The sequence below is a fragment of the Phycodurus eques genome, chromosome 1 (genome assembly GCF_024500275.1).
Source record: "Phycodurus eques isolate BA_2022a chromosome 1, UOR_Pequ_1.1, whole genome shotgun sequence".
Taxonomy (NCBI): domain Eukaryota; kingdom Metazoa; phylum Chordata; class Actinopteri; order Syngnathiformes; family Syngnathidae; genus Phycodurus; species Phycodurus eques.
Genome location: NC_084525.1, coordinates 36,789,500 through 36,810,572, shown reverse-complemented (window position 1 = coordinate 36,810,572; position 21,073 = coordinate 36,789,500). Strand labels below are relative to the sequence as shown.

The window sequence follows — 21,073 nt, the reverse complement described above, 5'->3', positions numbered from 1 at the left end:
GCTCTTCCGAGGGGATCCCGAGGCGTTCCCAGCCCAGCTGAAAGACGTAGTCTCTCCAGCGTGTCCTGGGTCTCCTCTCGGTGGGACATGTCCGGAACACCTCACCAGGGAGGCGTCCAGGAGGCATCCTAAACAGATGCCCGAGCCACCTCATCTGGCTCCTCTCAATGCTCTGTGAGCCCCTCCCGGATGACCGAGCTTCTCACCCTATCTCTAAGGGAGAGCCCGGACACCCTGCGGAGGAAAACTCATTTCGGCCACTTGTATCCGGGATCTTATTCTTTCGGTCACGACCCACTGCTCGTGACCATAGGTGAGGGTAGGAACGTAGATCTACCGGTAAATCGAGAGCTTCGCCTTTCGTCTTAGCTCCTTCTTTACCACAACGGATCGATACAAAGTCCGCATCACTGCAGACGCTGCACCGATCCGCCTGTCGATCTCCCGTTCCATTCTTCCCTCACTCGTGAACAAGACCCCAAGATACTTGAACCCCTCCACTTGGGGCAGGATCTCATCCATGACCTGGAGAGGGCATGCCACCCTTGTCTGACTGAGGACCATGGTCTCAGATTTGGAGGTGCTGATTCTCATCCCAGCTGCTTCACACTCAGCTGTGAATTGCTCCAGATGCAATATTGAGGCCACCAAACCGGACCCCCTCTATGCCTCTGCTGCGCCTTGAAATTCTGCCCAGAAAAGTTATGAACAGAATCAGCAGCCTTGGGGGAGTCCAACCCTCACCGGAAACGAGACCGACTTACTGCCCTATATGAGGACCAAACTTTGACTCCGGTCGTACAGGGACCGAACAGCCCGTATCAGGGGGTTCGGTACCCCATACTCCCGAAACCCCCCCCCCCCCCCCCCCTCCACAGGACCCCCCGAGGAACACGGTCGAACGCCTTCTCCAAGTCCACAAAACACATCTAGATTGGTTGGGTGAACTCCCATGCACCCTTCAAGCATCCTCCTGAGTGTGTAGAGCTGGTCCACTGTTCCACGGCCAGGACGAAAAGCGCACGGGATTGATTGAAGACTCTAAATTGACCGTAGGTGTGAATGCGTGCGCAAATGGTTCTTTGTTTTTATGTGTCCTGCGACTGGCTGGCGACCAGTTCAGGGTGTACCCAGCCTCTCGCCCGAAGATAGCTGGGATAGGCTCCAGCACGAGTTTGACAGCGGGGTGCAGTCGTTCGTGCAGTGAGAGAAGAGTGGCGGAGAGAGGACACAACCTTGGGGCGCCCTGGTGCTGATGGTGCATGTAGATGAGATGAGGCATTACCAGATAACTAGCAACCCTTTACTGCTCAGTGACTGTTTTTTTTTTTTTTTTTTTTTTTTGTCACTGTCTTTATATCTCAAAATATATGTCTGTTGTCGTACTAGAGCGGCTCCAACTACCGGAGACAAATTCCTTGTGTGTTTTTTGGACATACTTGGAAAATAAAGATGATTCTGATTCTGATTCTAAAAGAAGAAAAATAGCTTGATTATGAATAGAACACAGACCAGCATCATTGCACAGACCAGCTGACTGGTGATGTTCTTGCCACCTGTCATGACAAACAGCTGCAGGGCGGGTTAAAAGAGCAAGGACCGCTGACATTAACGTGACAAGATAAGAGATAACATTCCAAATTAGGTCATCGCTGGTCGGGTAGTTGGTCCTGTCTGATGGCCAGAGGTCAGCTCCTCTTACCTTGACTGGCTACACAGCTGCTGCAAACACAAAAGACTCACAGCCTTTTCTCACTCCGTTTGTGTGAGGTGAGCTGCTTCAATCGATATGTTAATTAAGACTGGGTCGTTCGACTATAAGACAAAGGGGGGTTGATACTGCAGGTCCGAATGCCCAATTTTGATTTGATGCCTTTTTTTAATCAATATATTTCAATTTAACTGACTAACAGGGAGGGAGAGGTCATCCGTTAAAGCCGTTTGTCTGTTAATTGGAAGCACTTTTTCGTGGCCTAAATTTATTTATTTATTTATAATACAAAAGTATTGTAAATAAATAAATAAATATTTTTTAAAAAAGCTTGAAAATGTTTGAAAGTTTCGAAGTTTATCCCAACTTTGCTTTAAACATTGCTTTGACGGTCTAATATTCCTGTGAAAGTGCCGTTGCACATTCCACTTGTAAACAGTTTCCTCTAGGTCCCTACTTTGATGCACTTTTCAGGTACTTATGCTTTATCGTAATAAATGTTGTGTAGTGTTTCCAGTGGGTGACCGAAATACAGCCAGATTTGATGGCAGTAGTCTGACAGTGGGTATGGAAAGTTTTCAGAACTTAAATTTTTCACTTTTTGTTATATTGCAGGCGGCACGGTGGACGACTTTCTGATTTATTACAAAAGAAAAACTGAAATATCACACCACAATAACTATTCAGACCATTTGCTGTGACACTCATATATTTAACTCAGGTGCTGTCCATTTCTTCTGATCATTCTTAAAATGGTTCTACACCTTCCTTGGAGTCCAGCTGTGTTTGATTATACTGATTGGACTGGATTAGGAAAGCCGCACGCCTGTCTATATAAGACCTTACAGCTCACAGTGCATGTCAGAGCAAATGAGGATTATGAGGTCAAAGGAACTGCCTGAAGAGCTCAGAGACAGAATTGTGGCAAGGCACAGATCTGGCCAAGGTTACAAAAAAATTCTGCTGCACTTAAGGTTCCTAAGAGCACAGTGGCCTCCATAATCCTGGAATGGAAGATGTTTGGGACGATCAGAACCCTACATCGAGCTGCCCGTCCAGCCAAACTGAGCAATCAGGGGAGAAGAACCTTGGTGAGAGAGGTAAAGAAGAACCCAAAGATCACTGTGGCTGAGCTCCAGAGATGCAGTCGGCAGATGGGAGAAAGTTCTAGAAAGTCAACCATCACTGCAGTCCTCCACCAGTCGGGGCTTTATGGCCGAGTGGCCCGACAGAAGCCTCTCATCAGTGCAAGACACATGGAAGCCCCTATGGAGTTTACTAAAAAAAAACACCTGAAGGACTCCAAGATTGTGAGAAATAAAGCTCCTCTGGTCTGATCAGACAAAGTCTGATCCAGGCATCAATCAAATCTGAAGATTGTTGTGGTGCGTATATTGGTCAAATAAAAATGTAATTCATTGAGGGAAAAAAAAGAATAAGCCAGAAGTGACTCTTGCGTTACTTCCGGTTTACCGTAATTTTAAATGTAATTGTTAAAATCAAACTAATTTTACCTGTTAAAGGAGAACCACGTACATTTTTATGTGGATAAAATTTAGGGAAAGTGACGAGAAATCAGTCTTGTAATCTGAAGGTTGCTACACTTTATGAAATTTGAGTTCTAGATGACAGAGGCTTACTTAAACTCCGAACATACACAAAATACAACCAAGAGTGGAATTTTATGGTATATTTAATTACATCTACAAGGGATCTAGAGGGAAATACACAAAGGGGTCTAACTAACGAAAGAAAATAACACAAATGATAAAACACAGAAAGTCGGTGTATGAAAAGGGAAATAGAACATCGTGTGTTGGACTAAAGTTGGAAATGTGAGCATTTACTGCGTCCGGTGCGGACGGGAGCGAGATTTTGTCTGAAGCCAGTAATTTCTCCCGAAATTATTAGGCACTAATATTGTATTCTGGCAAACGTTTTGCCGCGTCTACTCACGACCTTCGGCTCAAGATGGTGGGTGGTAGTCTCTCTCCCTGGAAGTAGCTCAGGAAGCAAGGTGACAGATTTGGTTGCAGAAGAAAAATATGTAGAAAAATAAAGCAAAAAGGAAAGTGTAGGGTGTCACACCTTCTTGGGAGAACTGGACCATCTCTCTTCCTGCCTTTTTCTTTTGTGTGGCTCGCTGGCAATTACAGAGCAATACCGCTTGGCTGGAAGCGTACCTGGTACCTTCGTAGTAGCTGCTCTGATCGCCCAGCGGTGGCCCACGGTTAGCCTGGGAAGCCACGTCTGTTCTATCCCAGCTTTCGCGGTTACCAATCCGTGTGCCCGAATAAAGAAAGGGCAAACGGGAGGGGTGGCCCACGGTCAGCCCGGCTGGCGAGCTGCCAGCAAGACAAGAGGAGAGGAAAAAAAAAAACACAAGAGAGCGAGAAGGTGTGAGTTAAGAGTTAAATACCCCAGAGGTGGGGCGTGGGCAAGAGGGATTGCCGACTTGGAGAAGACCACACCCATCAGTTTGAATCTCGTCTACAAATTTGATAAAATGGGTTTAAACGCATATATTAATATAAAATAACCTCAACTTGGTACTCCCTTTACTCAGAGGTCAAGCATATCGGACTCACTGTTTATACTTTAGTTTTGGCAAATCAACTGCTTATGATTCAAATCACATTTCATGCTGTTTAGAGTCACATCAAGACAAACAATCCTCAAAATCTCACAGTTGCTCAGAAAAAGTTGAAAGAGCTTAAAGTTGACACACTGACACAGACATCAAGGCATACATTTGGAATGTTTCCGCAGAATTCATGAAATATTAAAACAGTCTTTTATCCTTGGTTAAACATCAATTGAGAGTTCACGATTCGACTTTGCAGTTCCTCTCGACGCCTGCGGGTGCTTGTCCCAGCAATTGTTCCTATTCCCAGACAGGTGGAACATCTGGCCTTTGATGCTTGGGAGTTCAGACTTCGAGGGTAGATGTTAATTAGTTTAGGGCCCATGAGACATCTCCTTAGGGGAAGTCTCACAGCAGGGCTGCTTGGAAGAATGCAGTTTATCAAGGTGTGGGGAGTCACTGTGTCACCTCAGTTTGCGGGGCGCATGTCCGCGCCAGTAAATCGAGGTTCCACTTTACATTCAATTGCGTGAACAGGTATTTGCCCCCCCTTCTCAAGTTCTTATATTTTTATAAATGTAAATATCAGACAAGGATAACCCAAGTAAACATAAAATGCTGTTTTTAAATGATTTTATTTATTGCGGAATGGTGGACGACTGGTTAGAGCGTCTGCCTCACAGTTCTGAGTTCAAATCCCGGCCCCGCCTGTGTGGAGTTTGCCTGTTCTCCCCGTACCTGCGTGGTTTTTCTCCAGGCACTCCGGTTTCCTCCCACATCCCAAAAACATGTATGGTAGGTTAATTGACAACTCTAAATTGCACGTAGGTGTGAATGTGAGTGCGAATGGTGGTTTGTTTGTATGTGCCCTGTGATTGGCTGGCTGCCCGAAGATAGCTGGGATAGGCTCCAGCTCTCCCGTGACCCTTGTGAGGATAAGCGGCTCAGAAAATGGATGGATGGATGGAATACTTAAAGCTAACTGGCCTTGTGTGGAAAAAGTAATGCCTCCCCCTTGTAAAACCATGAATGTTATTTAATTGTATTTCATTTTTTTTTTATTTTATTTTTATTTTTTTACATATTTTGGTACATTTTCACTGAACACAGTCAAGCCTGAGTGGCACGGTGGACGACTGGTTAGAGCGTTGGCCTCCCAGTTCTGAGGACCTGGGTTCAATTCCCGGCCCCGCCTGTGTGGAGTTTGCATGTTCTACCCGTGCCTGCGTGGGTTTTCTCCGGGCTACTCTGGTTTCCTCCCACATCCCAAAAACATGCATGAATTGGAGACTCTAAATTGCCCATAGGTCTGAATGTGAGTGCGGATAGTTGTTTGTTTCTATGTGCCCTGTGATTGGCTGGCAACCAGTTCAGGGTGTACCCCGCCTCCTGCCCGATGACAGCTGGGATAGGCTCCAGCACGCCCGCAACCCTAGTGAGAAGCGGCTCAGAAAATGGATGGATGGATGGACAGTCAAGCCTGACTGACAAAATGAAGTCAGGCAAAAAGATGTCTTAAAGCTGCAACATAATGCCATGATTCAAATAAATTCAATAACAGATGAGAAATTACAGTTAATTATCAGTTCCCAAGAGTGGCTGACCAACAAGAATTACCTCAAGGGCACAGTGACGACTCATCCAGGTGATCACAAAGGAACTCAGGATAACATCTCAAGAACTGTAAGCCTCCCTTGCTTCAGTTAAGGTCAGTGTTCAAAACGATAAGGAAGAGACTGGACAAAAATGGTAACCTTAGCAGAGCTCCAAGGTGAAAACCACTGCTGACCAAAAAAAACCCCATAAAGTCTCAACTTACTTTTACAAAAATACATCTGAATGATTCCGAAGAACTTGGGAAAATACTCTATGGACTGATGAGATGAAAGTTCAACTTTTTGAAAGGTGTGTGTCTCATTATACTTTATCTGGCATAAATTTAACACAGCATTTCAGAAAAAGAACCTCCTACCAACAGTCAAACATGGTGGTGGTAGTGTTGTCTGGGTTTGGTTTGCTCCTTCAGGACCTGGACGACTTGCTGTGATTGATGAAACCATAAATTCTGCTTTTTACCAGAAAATCCTAAAGGAGAATGTTCGGGCATCAGTTTGTGACCTCAAGACGAAGTGCACTTCAGTTATGCAGCAGAACAATAATCCAAAACACACCAGCAAGTCAACTTGTGAATGGCTTAAAAAAACAAAATTACGGTTTTGGATTGGCCTAGCCAAAGTCTGGACTTGAATCCAACTGAAATGTTGTGGTATGACCTTTAAAAAGGCCGTTCATGCTCGAAAACCCTCCATTGTTGCTATATTAAAACAGTTGTGCAACGAAGTGTGCTAAAATATGTCCAAAGAGATGTGAGTCTCATTGCCAGTTATAGAAAACAGTTGATTTCAGTGTTGCTGCTGAGGATGGCCCACCACTTATTAGGATTAGGGGGCCATCTTTTTTTTTTTTCACATGGTCAGGTAGCTTTCAATAGGGTTGTTTTCCTTCATACATAAAATCACCCTTTGAAAACTGCATTTTATGTTTACTTGGATTATCTTTGGCTGTATTGTGTAATGTAATGTATTTACATTTATTTGATGATCGTAAACATTAAATTGGGGAAACCATGCAAAAAGAAATAAGAATTTGAGAAGGGGGCCAATACTTTTTCACGGCACTGTACATGTAAAGTGACACATACAGGTATACAATATGGCTGTGTTTGCACTCATGGAACAAACAACACCCAAATTGCACCTAAGTAATTCCATGAGCAAGAACTTTCATTTTTTCTGGCTTTACTTCTTGCTCTTTTTCAATAAATAATAACAGGTACAATGCAACTTGCTAATGTCAAGCTTTGAGAATAAAAAGTCATTCTTGTGTGCTCTGTTGAACTTTATGTGAATATTTTTGTCTTTCTATCATACGACCCTTGGCCTTCTGATTATTGTACTCATAGGTCGTGTTGCCCCTCAGCGCGGTATCATGCTGGTGTGTTTAAGCCGAGCGTGAGGAGTTGAATCAGCCCTGGGGCCTGATGCACTATGACTCCCTATTTTGGAGCATCTTCAGCTGTCTGCTAACATTAATAGAGCCTACTGTAAAATTACACTGGTCATTTTTTCTTCAGGCTCATTTTTAATTGCTGGACCTCCTCCGTGTTAGTGTACAGTCGTTCATATTTAGTGTAAAGTGCTGTGAAAAAAAGATTTACTCCCTTCACAAATTCTTACATTTTTACAGTTTCCCCACTTTAATGCTGAAGATTATATTCTACTGTCAAGTCATAGGGACATATGTAAAATCGGGCGGCGCAGAGGTTACTCGAGAGTCGCCGGTTCGTTATCCCCACCCGAACGCATTTCGGTGTTGTATCTCTGGGCAAGGCACTTAAACCACATTGCGTACGAATGAATGTGACTGGCTATTTGGTTGTGGTCGGATGGGCCGTAGGCGCAGAATGCTTCCGTCAGACTGCCCCAAGGCAACTGTGGCTGGCTACACAAGTAGCTTACCACCACCAGGGTCTGACTGAGGAATAAGAATAATGCATGAAATTTTAAAGCGTCTTTGAGTGCCTAGAAAAGTGCTAAGTATAGTATAAGTCTAAGCTATATTGGTCGTTGGACACGAGTGTGCCGACGACCCATCGAAGAGGACCAATGAGCTCCTGTCTTCCTGGTTCTTTTTCGTTGAGGGAGCTGGGGCATTTCTTTGTGAAAGACGCGCAGGGGTGGGGGCGGGACTGAAATGAGGCCAGTTTCAAGTCTTGCTAGCATTTTTACTATATGGTTTTATAAAGTACAATATTATAAAGTGCTATCTACCTCATTAAAAACACCTTCCGTTTATTTGTATTTTTGGGGGGTGGGGTGGGGCTGGAACAGATTAATGGCATTTGTATTAATTTCAATAGGGAAAGATGATTTGCGATACGAGTTTTTTGAGTTGCGAGTTGGGTCACGAAACGAATTAAGCTCCTATCTCAAGGCATCACTGTGCTGTAATTTAAAGCTTCTTGTCGTGCCATGAAGTGTTTTGTTTTCCTTTTTTTAGTTCTTTCAAAGTACTTTCCCTGACAATCCGGTAATCCAACCAGACAGTGCTGTAAAACTGTCTCAAGGTTTTAAGTGCTAGAAATGTCACAATGGATCACTTGTTCACAAACACACATTACACACACACACACACACGTTCACATACTCTCTCATACTGAATGTCAAGTGGAAGTACATGAGAATGAAAGTTGGTTCATACAAATGTTTCTTGCAGGCTTCAGCTCATCCTGTGGTGTGATTATCCTTACTGTGGGGTGACATGTCAGCAGGACGGGCTGAAGTGACGTCTACGAGACACTCGGAGGCAGGCGATAAGAGAAGAGAAAATATAAAATATAAAATAATAATAATATATAAATAATGTTGCTACTTTATTGACCTTCACCATTTGATTAAACTGGGATGCACACATACTGATTTTGAACATCTTAACTCATTTTTAAAATGTGAAAGTTCCCTTTCATGAGGAGGAAAAAAAATCGGCATTGTGTGTGATTATTGATATTATAGTGAGAGTTATTGCAACTGTGCAGTGTACTCGAGTTAACAAACATTGTACAGTACCCACATAATATCTCCACCAATCCAGACCACCAGAAAATACAAAGAAAAAAAAAGAGTTGTAGTAGTAGTAGTAGTGGCAGCAGCAGCAGTTGTAGTAGTAGTAGTAGTGGTAGTAGTAGAAGAAGAAACACAAGAAGCTGGGCTAACTGTGTAAGCTTATATGGTAACTACTGTATAATGTGGTTGCAAATTCCTTGGTGGTTTAGTGGCGAATGACTTGTGAGACACACACTTCCTATCGTTCTGTTTCCCTTCACAATCACAGAGTCCATGGCTCGGATTTGCTATCGGAAATATTAAAGTTACTATTGTCAGCCCTGACCATTTTCAGACTGGGAAGGAAAAGATCACTTTTAACACACCCAACACTGCAGGATAAACCTCAGGATAATCTTTCAGAGACATCGAATAATGAAACTTTGGATCGGAAAGGGGGGTGTCAGAGTCAAATTAGGCCCTATTATTAGTATGTGTGTACCGCACTATACTGGAAAAACAAGAAACTCATATTTCAGGGCAGCTTTATTTCATACTGGTTACTGTTCCTTTTTTAATTCACAAGGTGAATTGATATGATACCAAATCAGCTGTGTGAACAACTAACTATCACTAGCTCAGAACACATTTAAGGTTAACAGGAGAAAATAGTTCTTTGCGGTAGGTGACAAAGAGATGATGTGTTCAAGGCAATGTGTTTTGTGTTAATTTTGTGATTCACCTGAAGGGTACTTCAGAGAGAGAGCAGTTAAGCATCCATGAGGGTGTTTTAATGTTCTCCAGGGATAACTGAAGATAATGTCCGTATGTTTCATATTATTCATATGTATTCATTGCTGACATTTGCACCTCCTAATGTTGATAAGGAGACGGGGGAAATACTTTTAGAACACTTAATTTGCATTCATGATATGTTCATGCTGGGAGGAGTGTCTTTCATGAAACAAACAGAAGTAGGAGCAGTAGCTTTAACTGTATATTTCAAAAATGTGCTATTGCCTAGCAACCGTCTGTTGGTGCCGATACTGCGACAACACCCCCAGAGGCCCTTGATGCGTATGCATGATTTGTACACTGGACACACACGCACTGCTAGCTCATTAGCGACCACTGCCCTGAGGCTTCCAACAGAGGGGGTGGCCTCATTGCACAGTTCAGCAGTTCTGATAGTACTTGGAGCGTTTTGGACTTCCCTATGTGAGCGTCAGGTGCAAGCTCCTCCAGTGATATTTCGTCATTTGGATCCTTTCTGTCATAGCTGCCATTGCCATATTTGGTGCAATGTTAGCTTCTGTAACTTTCTAGAGCAGAAACAGATGAGACAAGCTGTTTATTTAGTGAATTGGATCAAATTAAAATTGAACCAAACTCGTGTTGTTTCTAAATACATTACATACTGTATGCTTGAAGGTAAAGTGCTGAAAACGTGCAAAAAAAAATTAGTACTTAATTTATCCATCCATCCATTTTCTGAGCCGCTTCTCCTCACTAGGGTCGCGGACGTGCTGGAGCTTATCCCAACTATCATCGGGCAGGAGGCGGGGTACACCCTGAACTGGTTGCCAGCCAATCGCAGGGCACATACAAACAAACAACCATTCACACTCACATTCACACCTACGGGCAATTTAGAGTTTTCAATTAACCTACCACGCATGTTTTTGGGACGTGGGAGCAAACCGGAGTGCCCGGAGAAAACCCACGCAGGCACGGGGAGAACATGCAAACTCCACACAGGCGGGGCCGGGGATTGAACCCAGGTCCTCAGAACTGTGAGGCTGACGCTCTAACCAGTCGTCCACTGTGCCGCCTTCAGTACTGAATTGTTGAGCTATATCTTAAAATTATTTTTCATCATCTCAGTTGGCCAGATTTTTTGGGCCGGGCTAAACAGTAGTCCCTTGACGTCAGTGGGGCGGCCCAAGCATGAGCCCCTCCCCCACTATATAAACACAGCGCCTTTATTCCATGCAGTGGCCATTTGGCGGAATTGCCACTTCCTCATTCATTATAACCTGACTCATTACAACCAGTATAGCATGCAATTGGCAACCAAACTATGTCCACCATCCCTGAAGTGTAATGTCTTTTGTGGACTCCTGGGCCCGATAGATTGGGTGGGGTCCTCATGCACAGCAATTACTTCTGTCAGTCATTGTGGATGCAAAACAGTGTCAATTCACTTGCATGTGTCCGCAAGCACACACCCCTGGGACTATTTCGCTGGGTGTGGGGCCACTCACTTAAGGTCAGATGACAAAAATGTAATGGGGTCTGTTAAAATTCATATTTGCATGGTTTATATGTTATGTAATACATGCAAGTAACTTCCAGCAAGTTTTCAACTATAGTTTAGCTAAAAATTTTGTTTTTATGACGCATATTGAGCCCTCCCTGAACATACCCGAAGCTCAAGACACCGGGATGTGGTTACTCTATCCACCGCAAGGGCTACCAGAAGTGACGTTGCAATTGACAAACACAGCGCACTACACACTATATGCAATGGCGAGCAACGTGTTGGAATATGAGGAGGATATCCACCTACAGCAGCACCCAACTGAACTTGGCATCGTCAAACCATACATGTTTGAGCTGATCAGGGGGTCGGAACAGTGACGACGATGAGCAGCCAAGTAGCAGCTGTACAACAGAAAAAGAGAGCCCCTTGGGTCGATGTGACGGTATGTCAAAAGCATGTCTTTTTATACAGTCACGGCTTGAAATAATGGAACCAATATTATACCAGTGCCAATATTTTTTAATACGACTATACGTATATTCATATGTTTCAGTGACACGGCACAAGCTTTTACATAGTATACAGTATTCCTATATATTGTGCCCCTCGCTCCAGTAGCGTTATACCACGCGCACAGAAAGTCTGTTGGCTTGTCATATAGGCAAAAGTACAGACAACAGTACTGGAAAGTACTGCATAGGTCTTTTTTTTCCTACTCCCGAGTGCATAGTAACCATAATAGAGTGGTAGGTACATACAAGGAAATGCTCACCTCTTGTCTGCACCGCTACGCCGCGGCACTGTGGCGGCTGCGAGATTTAGTTCTCTTGCTGGCGGTTGAGGTCCCGATGGCCGTAGGAAAAATAGTTGGTTTCAACTGGTTTCAGCCTCTATTTCTGTATCCAATGCTTTCTGCTAAGTCTTTCCCAAAACACGGCGGTTCGAAGTGATCAGCACAGAGTTTGGAATGCTTGCTATGCACCCATAGCTGACCACCTTTCTTCCCCTCTCAATTGACTTGCCCGATCCACTGGTCATGTATTCCTTTTTCACTTGGAAAGCCCAAAATAACTCTTGCCACTTCCTGAACCATTTGTACAACCAAATGCCACACAATAAACCATTGTTACATTGCTAAATCATACGACAACAAATATACAAGGACGGTAACAACAGCTTGGAACAGTAGCACACAGCGCCGAATGAACAGGTTGTTTCCCTCGTGTGACGTCACAGCGCCGGATAGAGACGACAGCCCAGCCTCTAACTGCCACTCTTGCTCACATTTACGCACACACAGTTGCCTTAATGACCCCCACACAATCGGAAACCACAGCAGTCGAATAATATGCAGGGTTGCTACAGTCAATATACTCTATCTATCTATCTATCTATCTATCTATCTATCTATCTGTCTATCGTCTGGAGAAGCCCATCCATTTTCTACACCGCTTATCCTTACTAGGGTCACGGGTATGCTGGAGCCTATCCCAGCTAACTGCGGGCGAGAGGCGGGGCACACCCCGAACCGGTCACCAGCCAATCACAGGGCACATATAAACAAACAATCATTCACATTCACACCTATGGACAATTTGGAGTCGCCAATTAACCTACCATGCATGTTTTTGGGATTTGGGAGGAAACTGGAGTACCCGGAGAAAACCCACGCAGGCACGGGGAGAACATGCAAACTCCACACAGGCGAGGCCTGGTCGTGAAAACTGTGAGGCGGATGTGATAACCAGTCATTCACCATGCCGCTGTCTGGAGAAGTATACTTGAGAATGGTGTGCTTGTTTATATGTTTAGGTACTTTCTGTATTTTTCTTGTCAAGTCTGCACTTAGTAACTCAGTTAATGTGGCTTCAACTACGCTAATATTTAAGTTATTGGTTCATGTTGAAGACGTCATTCTGTAACTTGTGTTGCATAGATTACCAAGTAATGGGTACGGTTAAGCTAATGCTCTTTTTGTACTGGGGATAAGTGATATTCTTACCACTTGGCAGCTGCTGAAAATAATTAAAAGGTTACTCGTAATATAACTTAGTTACTTTTGAAATCAATTAATCAATAAAGTAACCAAGTTACTTTTAAGATCTAGTAATCAGTAAAGTAACTGACTTACTTTTTCCAGGTAACTGTTGCAACACTGCGCCAAACACAAATACCACCCGGCCTCCCACTGCATTGACAACTTCAATGAAGTAAGTCCCACCCATACTGTATATATAAGGAAGTCGATACATGCCCCTTTTGAGCTGCGTGGCTATGGCAACGCTAAGCTAGGAGGGTCAAAGTCATCAGTGTGTGGATGGCGAGAAAATCTTTAACAGGTGAAAATATTTGGGAGGGGGCTTTTTTTTAACCATTCGCTTTGGCATTGACAAAAAAAGTAAACGTCAAAATCGGTTGACAAATGAGAAAGTTGTGATGTAATTTCCTAGTCCACACGTTGCCTTTGACGAGAACATCGGCCTCCCCAACATGGCCTCCAAGTAAGCATATCGGTTAGCCGGGCTGCTGCATACAGAAGAAGAATTATCTTCATCATCTTTTATTGCCATGAACTTGCATACACATGAGATTTGTTCTCTGCATTTAACCCATCACAGTGAACACATACACATGTTAGTGGAACACACTGGAGGAGGGGCAGCTGAAGCACCCGGCGAGCATTTCGAGGTATCACTGTTTTGCTCAAGGACACCATGGGATGTTGGCTGATGGTCCAGTCAGGGTCTTGAACCAAGGCCCCCCACGGTGGCAGGCGATGATCTTAATCATTGGGCCACGGCTGCCCGTGATTGTGGCGTGGCAGAGCGTTGGTTTATCATGGATACGTTCGGAAATTCACCAGGCGTGCTCTCTACACTCCGGAATGTTCGGAAACTCAGAGCGTTGTTGGAGTGTGCAGTTCAGTTATTCAGAGTGCCACGCTCTGGTATTGCCGGAGCGCACTCCCGCCGCTCTGACTGAGGAGACAGAGCGGCCGCAGCATCAGGATGAGATGTTTACAGGCAGAAGTGACACATTCAATATGGCAGACGCACTGTCGTATCCCTGCCAATGGCCAACACAGCACAACACCTCTCTGAACGTTGCACTCTCGGAGTGCAGTGAAAGTGCCAGATTGAATTTCCGAACGTAACCCTACTCTTCATACTGTATATATGGTGCCATCTATCAGAAGCTAACGCTGTTAGCTAATGCTAATCTGTGCACCCAACAATCCCCCCCACCACACACACACACACACACACACACACACACACACACACACACACACACACACACACACACACACGTCACCTAATGTGCGGCTTGCTGGTAACAATGTTAGCTTGCATGTGTGTGTGAAAACAAATATCATTTTATCCCTTTTGTCACCTTGTTCAAAACAGTTGAACAAATTTATCTAGTCAGCAAATTGTCGTTGTCCGTCAGACCTTTTCAAATGACGAATACACAAATGTTAAATCCTCAAAATCCTTTTATTTCAGTGACTGAACTTTATTGAACTGATATTTTTGTTGAGCGCGTCGGCCATCATCGATCACTTCTTGACAGTAACTCACTACGGGAATTTGCAGTCCTGCACAGTCTTTGATTCAGAACAGAGGACGGACGAGATAAGGCACCTTTGAATTACTGTACGTCTGAGGCTGTTGGGGAAAAAGTGAGATTGAACTAATTAAGCAGCATCCCTGAAGAGGCATTCAGAGTGTTTCGTTCATATTCTAACTTGGTGATTAGGAACATTAGGGACATTTGCATATCAGGACTTTTCCTATGGCGATGTTTATAAAAGTACTAGTATTGTCGTCACATTGCGCCATATCTCTCATTCCACGATTGTTAAAATAAAAACTGTGAAATAACTGGAAATACTGTATAAAACAAAAGGGAGTTGGGGCAATTGCTGAGTTAGGCTGCATAACGGCCAGCGCGTGGAGAATCTGTTTTCTTTGCTGCCATCTTGTGGTGTTTTGACAATTGTTGCCGCTCAAACAGCGCGTGCGCAGCTTGTCCTAAATTGCCTTCCGTAGTTATTTTGCGAAGGTCAAGACGCATTTGCAACTACCAGGTAAAACAATTTTGTACTTCATTTTAATTAATTCACTTCAGTTATCGGATTATGTGTTGTACGTCGTTTATATTGAATGTATGTTCAGGTGTGCGTTCTGCTTTTGAATTATGTAATTTGACAATTAAAAAGGGAACGTGTCAAAACAAATATCAGCTGATTCACCTTAAGTTTTGCCCAAGTCCCCAACGCCACTAGCCGCTGACTGTCGAAGTTGCAACTCTGTTATGAAGTTAACGCTGTCTTGCTGATGTTTTCAACTGTGCCACATGAAGAACATACGTAACCATAAAATTGCGTCAGCTCGTGTGTGTGTGTGTGTGAGGTAACAAACCATAGCTAGCATGTACACTTAGCTACATTTTTCACTTTTGAAACGGTTCGGGCATGCCTTGTAATACATTCGTGTGTGTTTTCAAACCGGTCAAACATTTGTTGTGTGTGTTTTCTTTTTTTTAAGGCAGAAGTCGACTCTCAGCGATGCCCAGCACAGTAAGTGACTCAATTGTAGCTTCTCGAAGACGTGTTAGCTAAAGTGTTACGTGAGGTGGTACAGTATTCAGACCTTGTTCCAAAAATGTTAATCTGGAAAAAGACCTTGTAGTTAAATTTGCAGATTCGCAATATAACTAAAGCTCTATCATATAGTTCCTATCAATGTACATGAATCATGCATTGAATCGTCTGCAAAAAATGCATAACTGTTTTGTTTTCTAGTCAAGTATCTTTTTAAAATGATGCTTTTGTCACTTTGTAGGTATTGTGCGGTGGAGGCCGACTGGTCCGTTGTCAGACCCTTGGTCGGCAAATGTTAGCTGTTCTGAAGGTGGGCAGAGGCAGAACCTTTTCTGCTGCAAATCCAGATGAACCTTACATAACTGTATCACATACGGACTCAGGTACATTGCCTAAATATTGTACTTTTTTAGTTAACAATACAACCTCTAGAATGTGTCAAATGTTACGGATGGTAGAACTGTTTAGTTATTAGTGCCTCCAAGTACAAAAAGTAAAAATAGTTGGTTATTTTGTTTATATGTAATCCTGCTAATTAATAGGCTTTACACGATCAGGATTTTTGTGGTCGAACAGGAAGTTTAAAAAAAACGATCACCGATCCGATCACAAGATGAAGCAATGTGTCTATTTATACGATTTGTTCATTTATTGTATATACTTGTATACTGTATCCATCCATCCATCCATTATCTGTACAGCATCTGTACACGCTTGCGGGCGTGCTGTAGCCGTCCCAGCTCAAATTATTTTCTTGCATTTAGACAAAAGTTAAAATACCAATGACCTCGAGGGGGCATTCAAGGATTGGCCACTGACATAAGTTTGGGTCAAATCAACATCACATGACAGAAATAATGGGTGCTAACTTACTATAATTGAATTACTTTATTGCAATTAAATTTAATATATACTGTTAATGACATGCTTACTCTAACTTTCTCACTGCCCCAGCTATATGGACAGGTGTTGTCCAGAGTTTGTCTGTTTGACCCCCCCCCCCGTCCCCCCGTCCCCCCGTCCCCCACGCTGCGTTGCTTGGACGCGGCATGCTCCTCGTGTACATTCTTCAAATGCTCGATCAAATTTTTTGTGTTGAAGCATTTAGATGACATTCCTCACGACGTACTTCAGTTGTGCACAGACTGCAAATGTTGTTTGTCTGAGACACCGCAAAATAGTCCCACACCGACAACTTGTTTTTTCACCGCAAGATTGAGAAAACTTTATTGGCCGTCAGATAGTTACAGTACTGCGCAACAAGACACGTGACAAGGCTAAAAATAAACTAGCTTTTGGATTCATACGCGACGAAGACGCAGCGTTAAATGTCTTGTGGGGAGCCGATCGATGAAGTCATTGATCGGATGGGCGACTTATGACATGAAAGCCGATCAGCATAAAATGCTAATTATCGGCCGATACCACCGATCAGATCGCCATAAAGTCTACTAATTAACTGACCAAACAACAGCTAAGGGTTATTATAACTCAGGTGTCATCTGCAGGCCCTAGGACTGTGTGGCCCGATGAGAACATGGGACCGTTCGGACCTCAGGACCAACGCTTCCAGTTGCCAGGTAATGTCGGATTTGACAGCCATCTGGACGGCGTGGAAGAAAAGAAATCTCCAGTCGACAAAACTGTCCCTGATGTACTAACGGCCCCGTGTAGTGCTGAGAGACAACAGTTCATCCTAGCCCAGTTTGTTCATGAGTTTCAGGTAAGCGTATGTAGTGTATTAAGGGGTCTGCTTTGCCATTGCTGTCGTAAATAATAGTGTAAAAAATTTAATTGGGACATTAACATTTAGACTTCACTGCAATTACAAAGATGTTCGTGCATCCTAAATAAGCCTTGAATTAAATTATCCGTTCATCCATTTTCTATAGCGCTTATCCTCATTGCAGTCAGGGCTAAACTGGAACATATCCCAGCCAAGCATGGGCGAGAAACTGGGAACTCCCTGGACAGGTCGACCTAATCGCAGTAAATTAGATTTTCCAAACTTAAATTACCCTTAAAAAATACACTTAATCCTTAAGACTACCATTCCAAGGTTTTAAAACATGTCATGGACACAAACAGCTTTGCCGTATTTTCTTAGGAAAAAAGTCTTCCATTAATTTGGAATTAGTATATTGCATTTTAACAAATGGGAATGAGCGGAACCACCAGCATCACATTTATTTGTACAGGTGAAGGTTTATAAAAGTAGTATTTGTAAAAATGTGCAAAAAAGTTTTTTTAAACCTACACAAAAAGTGATCTAATATTGGGTCTCTATCACCCACTCCTCCTAATAGTCATACAGTGAACCCTCAGATATTTGCGGTTCGGCATTCACCTATTTACAGATTTTTGGGGGGAGGGGAACATATCCTCTGTTATTTGCCAGAAAAACTCACTTGTATGCTGATTTTGCGCTCAGGCCAAAACAATAACAGCATTGCTTGGTTGCATCATATAGCAACTTGGTGCCAAGGAACTGCTGAAGTGCGATGAGGATCTTAATGTAAACAAAAGTAGCCATTTGCTGCTATTTTGTGGCAGCTATTGGCAATTGAATGAAATGTTTCTTCCCATCAACATTTGCATATAAACTTTAGTTTGCTTGTGCTGCTCATCAGGGAAAACTGGGCCCCATATCCAAGCGAGTCCACAAAGCTGAGCAGTACTTCAATCAAACATATGCAGACTGCTCCATAAGTTCCTGTCCTGAGCTGTTAAGGAAAGGTGAGCGCTGTTTTTATTTGTTTTACACCAAATGTTCAGCTTTAGTGCTAGTGTGTGAAGCTAACTCGAGAATATGTGTTGTTGTCAGATTTGGAGCTCTTGTTCCCGACAGTGCCCAACACTTCCATCACAGTTGTGACGGTCTCGCCGAGGAGCGGTCGCTGCAAGGAGGCGGAGCCAGACAGAGAGCAGCTCCTCAGCCAAGTGAGTGAGGTGTCAAGGGGAAGTTCAAAGTTCAATCAACCTGTGGTCCTCATTATGTTTGTGGGTGAGCTGGAGCCTATCCCATCTGACTTTGAGCAAGTGGCGTGGTACACGCAGCACTAGTTGTCAGCCACTCACAGGGACAAACAACCATTCACATCAATGGACAGTTTAGTCCCCAATTAACCTAACATCCATCCATTTTCTGAGCCGCTTCTCCTCACTAGGGTCGCGGGCATGTTGCTGTCATCGGGCAAGAGGCGGGGTACACCCTGAACTGGTTGCCAGCCAATCGCAGGTCACATAGAAACAAACAACCATTTGCACTCACAGTCATGTCTAAGGGCAATTTAGAGTCTCCAATTAATGCATGTTTTTGGGATGTGGGAGGAAACCGGAGTGCCCGGAGAAAACCCACGCAGGCACGGGGAGAACATCCAAACTCCACACAGGCGGGGCCGGGGATTGAACCCGGGTCCTCAGAACTGTGAGGCTGACGCTCTAACCAGTCGGCCACCGTGCCGCCTTAACCTAACATACCTGGGATAAAACCCACACAGGAAGGCTGGAGCCAAGCTTAGAACCCTGAACTTTAGAACGCTGAGGAAGACGTGCTAACCATTAGGTTATACAATTCTATCAAAATATGCCTTTGAACAAATCTTCAAATCCCAATCCTGCACGATGCCATGTTGTCCAACATCACCACACCCCATCACCATTGCAATCTATCTAGCATCTATGATTGTGCGCTTCAACCTGGAAAGTTTATTTTCTATATTTCCTTTTTCTTTCAAATATGGACAAATAGATCGGTGAAGATTGTGTTCAACCTTAGAGGTTCCACTGCATTATGTGCTTGATGTCTCTTTGGATACATGAGACGTATGAAGAGACTCTCACTGTGCTTCCCTCTCGTTGCAGTTTGTGAGTGGTGCAAAGGAGATGTGTTTCGCTCTGTGGACTGCAGGCTACTGGGCCGACTTTATCAATCCGACAACAGGAGAAGCTGTGAGTTCTTTAGCCGCATTGAGTTCTGTAACTGTATAGACACTACATCAGGTACATTAGTGCAAGCTACTGAAATCCACTTCATTTGAATTAAAAAAATTACAATTAGTTTTATTACCCACTTAAGCTAAGTGAGAAGAGCAAAATGACAATATGGTACTGTGCTGTTTCAGACTACTGTAAACTACACTCTCATTAGATATTGTTAAATCAATATCTCTTTGAATGTGCGAATGAAAACTGAGAATTATCTTGTTGCATTTCAATAGTTTGTGTACCCATTGAGGTGGTGTACCTAAAATTATGGCTGATGAGTATATTGAGGATTTTGAGCCCAAAATGATGTTCTTACCTAATTGTTGTTCACATTGCAGTTGTATAGTATCATCGGGATCAATTTCTCAAACAGGTTGTTTTTATTTGAGAATATGTGGTAATTGCTATCTTTGTGTTTTTCCAACAGTTCTTTGCATCCCCGCTTAGTTCAAGTGCAGAACAAACGGGGGAAGAGCCACGGCATTCTGGCTTCTGTATCGAGATGTCGGGCTCCTGCACGGTTATCCGACACATTCTGAGAGGAACACCTCTGTTTGTGGGGACTGTTTTCACCAGTGCACCAACCCACAGCGGTGTCATCACACGACTACAAGGACTCTCGCATGAATTGGATGACGAGGTTGAATAGTTTTCATGGTGCTCCAACTCAATCCAATGTTGTGGAAAGGCTTTGACGTAAAGCGCGAGTGTGGTTTTTATTTGTCTGCGTAAAGTGAGCGTACCACACTGCAACCGAAAAAGTGGACAAGAGGTAGCCATGTGCTGGCCCTGGAACCGCCCTGCACGGGATCCTCACAGCTGTGCTGTGACTGCTTGCCTTTGAGGAGTCATCATCAGGGGGTTTTAGCAGGCAGGGTGTCACTTATCAAGGTTAGCGTCGGCTCTAATTGTTAGCAGTTTTCAAAGTGTGATCTCACAAAGTATTCATGGATACAGCTGCTGAACCAATAAAGTGACCTCTACTCAGGCTGCACTGATAAACATTCCTGTAATTTAGTTCTCTCACAGAATTCTTCAGTCTTGCTCCGATGTCAGAGTTTCTTGGTGTTGGTAGAAGCCCGCAGCCTCGTCCGTCCATGCCCACAGGGCATAGAGACTTTTGCAGTCCTTTTCTTAAAAAAAGCCCTAACTTTAGTAAAAAAGTCCCTCTTTTTTGGTCCTTGGAGATGTTTTTTTAAAGCCCGAGCAAGAGCTTCTACAAATACAAGTTGACAGCACGCCACAGAAAAATACAGATGCTCCTTTGATCCAAATTCCTGACAGAGGTCCTTGTAGACCTCAATGTGGAAGTCGCCTATGT

General features: G+C 43.6%; 1 protein-coding gene across 6 annotated transcripts; it reads left to right on the top strand.

Moving 5' to 3' along the window:
* Positions 1 to 11,394: 11,394 nt before the first annotated feature.
* mmadhca (metabolism of cobalamin associated Da) lies at positions 11,395 to 20,740 on the top strand. 6 transcript variants are annotated; one of them, XM_061690754.1, is made up of 10 exons: positions 11,395 to 11,601; positions 12,802 to 12,949; positions 13,300 to 13,369; positions 15,710 to 15,741; positions 16,007 to 16,148; positions 17,274 to 17,488; positions 18,396 to 18,501; positions 18,590 to 18,705; positions 19,630 to 19,716; positions 20,180 to 20,740. In XM_061690754.1, exons 4-10 carry the CDS (start codon positions 15,730 to 15,732, stop codon positions 20,399 to 20,401), a joined length of 900 nt encoding a protein of 299 aa, XP_061546738.1. In that variant the 5' UTR covers positions 11,395 to 11,601; positions 12,802 to 12,949; positions 13,300 to 13,369; positions 15,710 to 15,729; the 3' UTR covers positions 20,402 to 20,740. The 6 variants fall into 6 exon arrangements, with proteins under 6 accessions (XP_061546738.1, XP_061546753.1, XP_061546727.1 ...); XM_061690769.1 differs by lacking the exon at positions 12,802 to 12,949; XM_061690743.1 differs by having other exon boundaries at positions 11,395 to 12,949.
* Positions 20,741 to 21,073: the final 333 nt, after the last annotated feature.

Coding starts and splice junctions, on each gene's coding strand:
- mmadhca (XM_061690769.1), top strand. Junction 16,149..17,273: donor TGTATCACATACGGACTCAG/GTACATTGCCTA, acceptor TGTCATCTGCAG/GCCCTAGGACTGTGTGGCCC. Junction 18,502..18,589: donor TCCTGAGCTGTTAAGGAAAG/GTGAGCGCTGTT, acceptor TGTTGTTGTCAG/ATTTGGAGCTCTTGTTCCCG.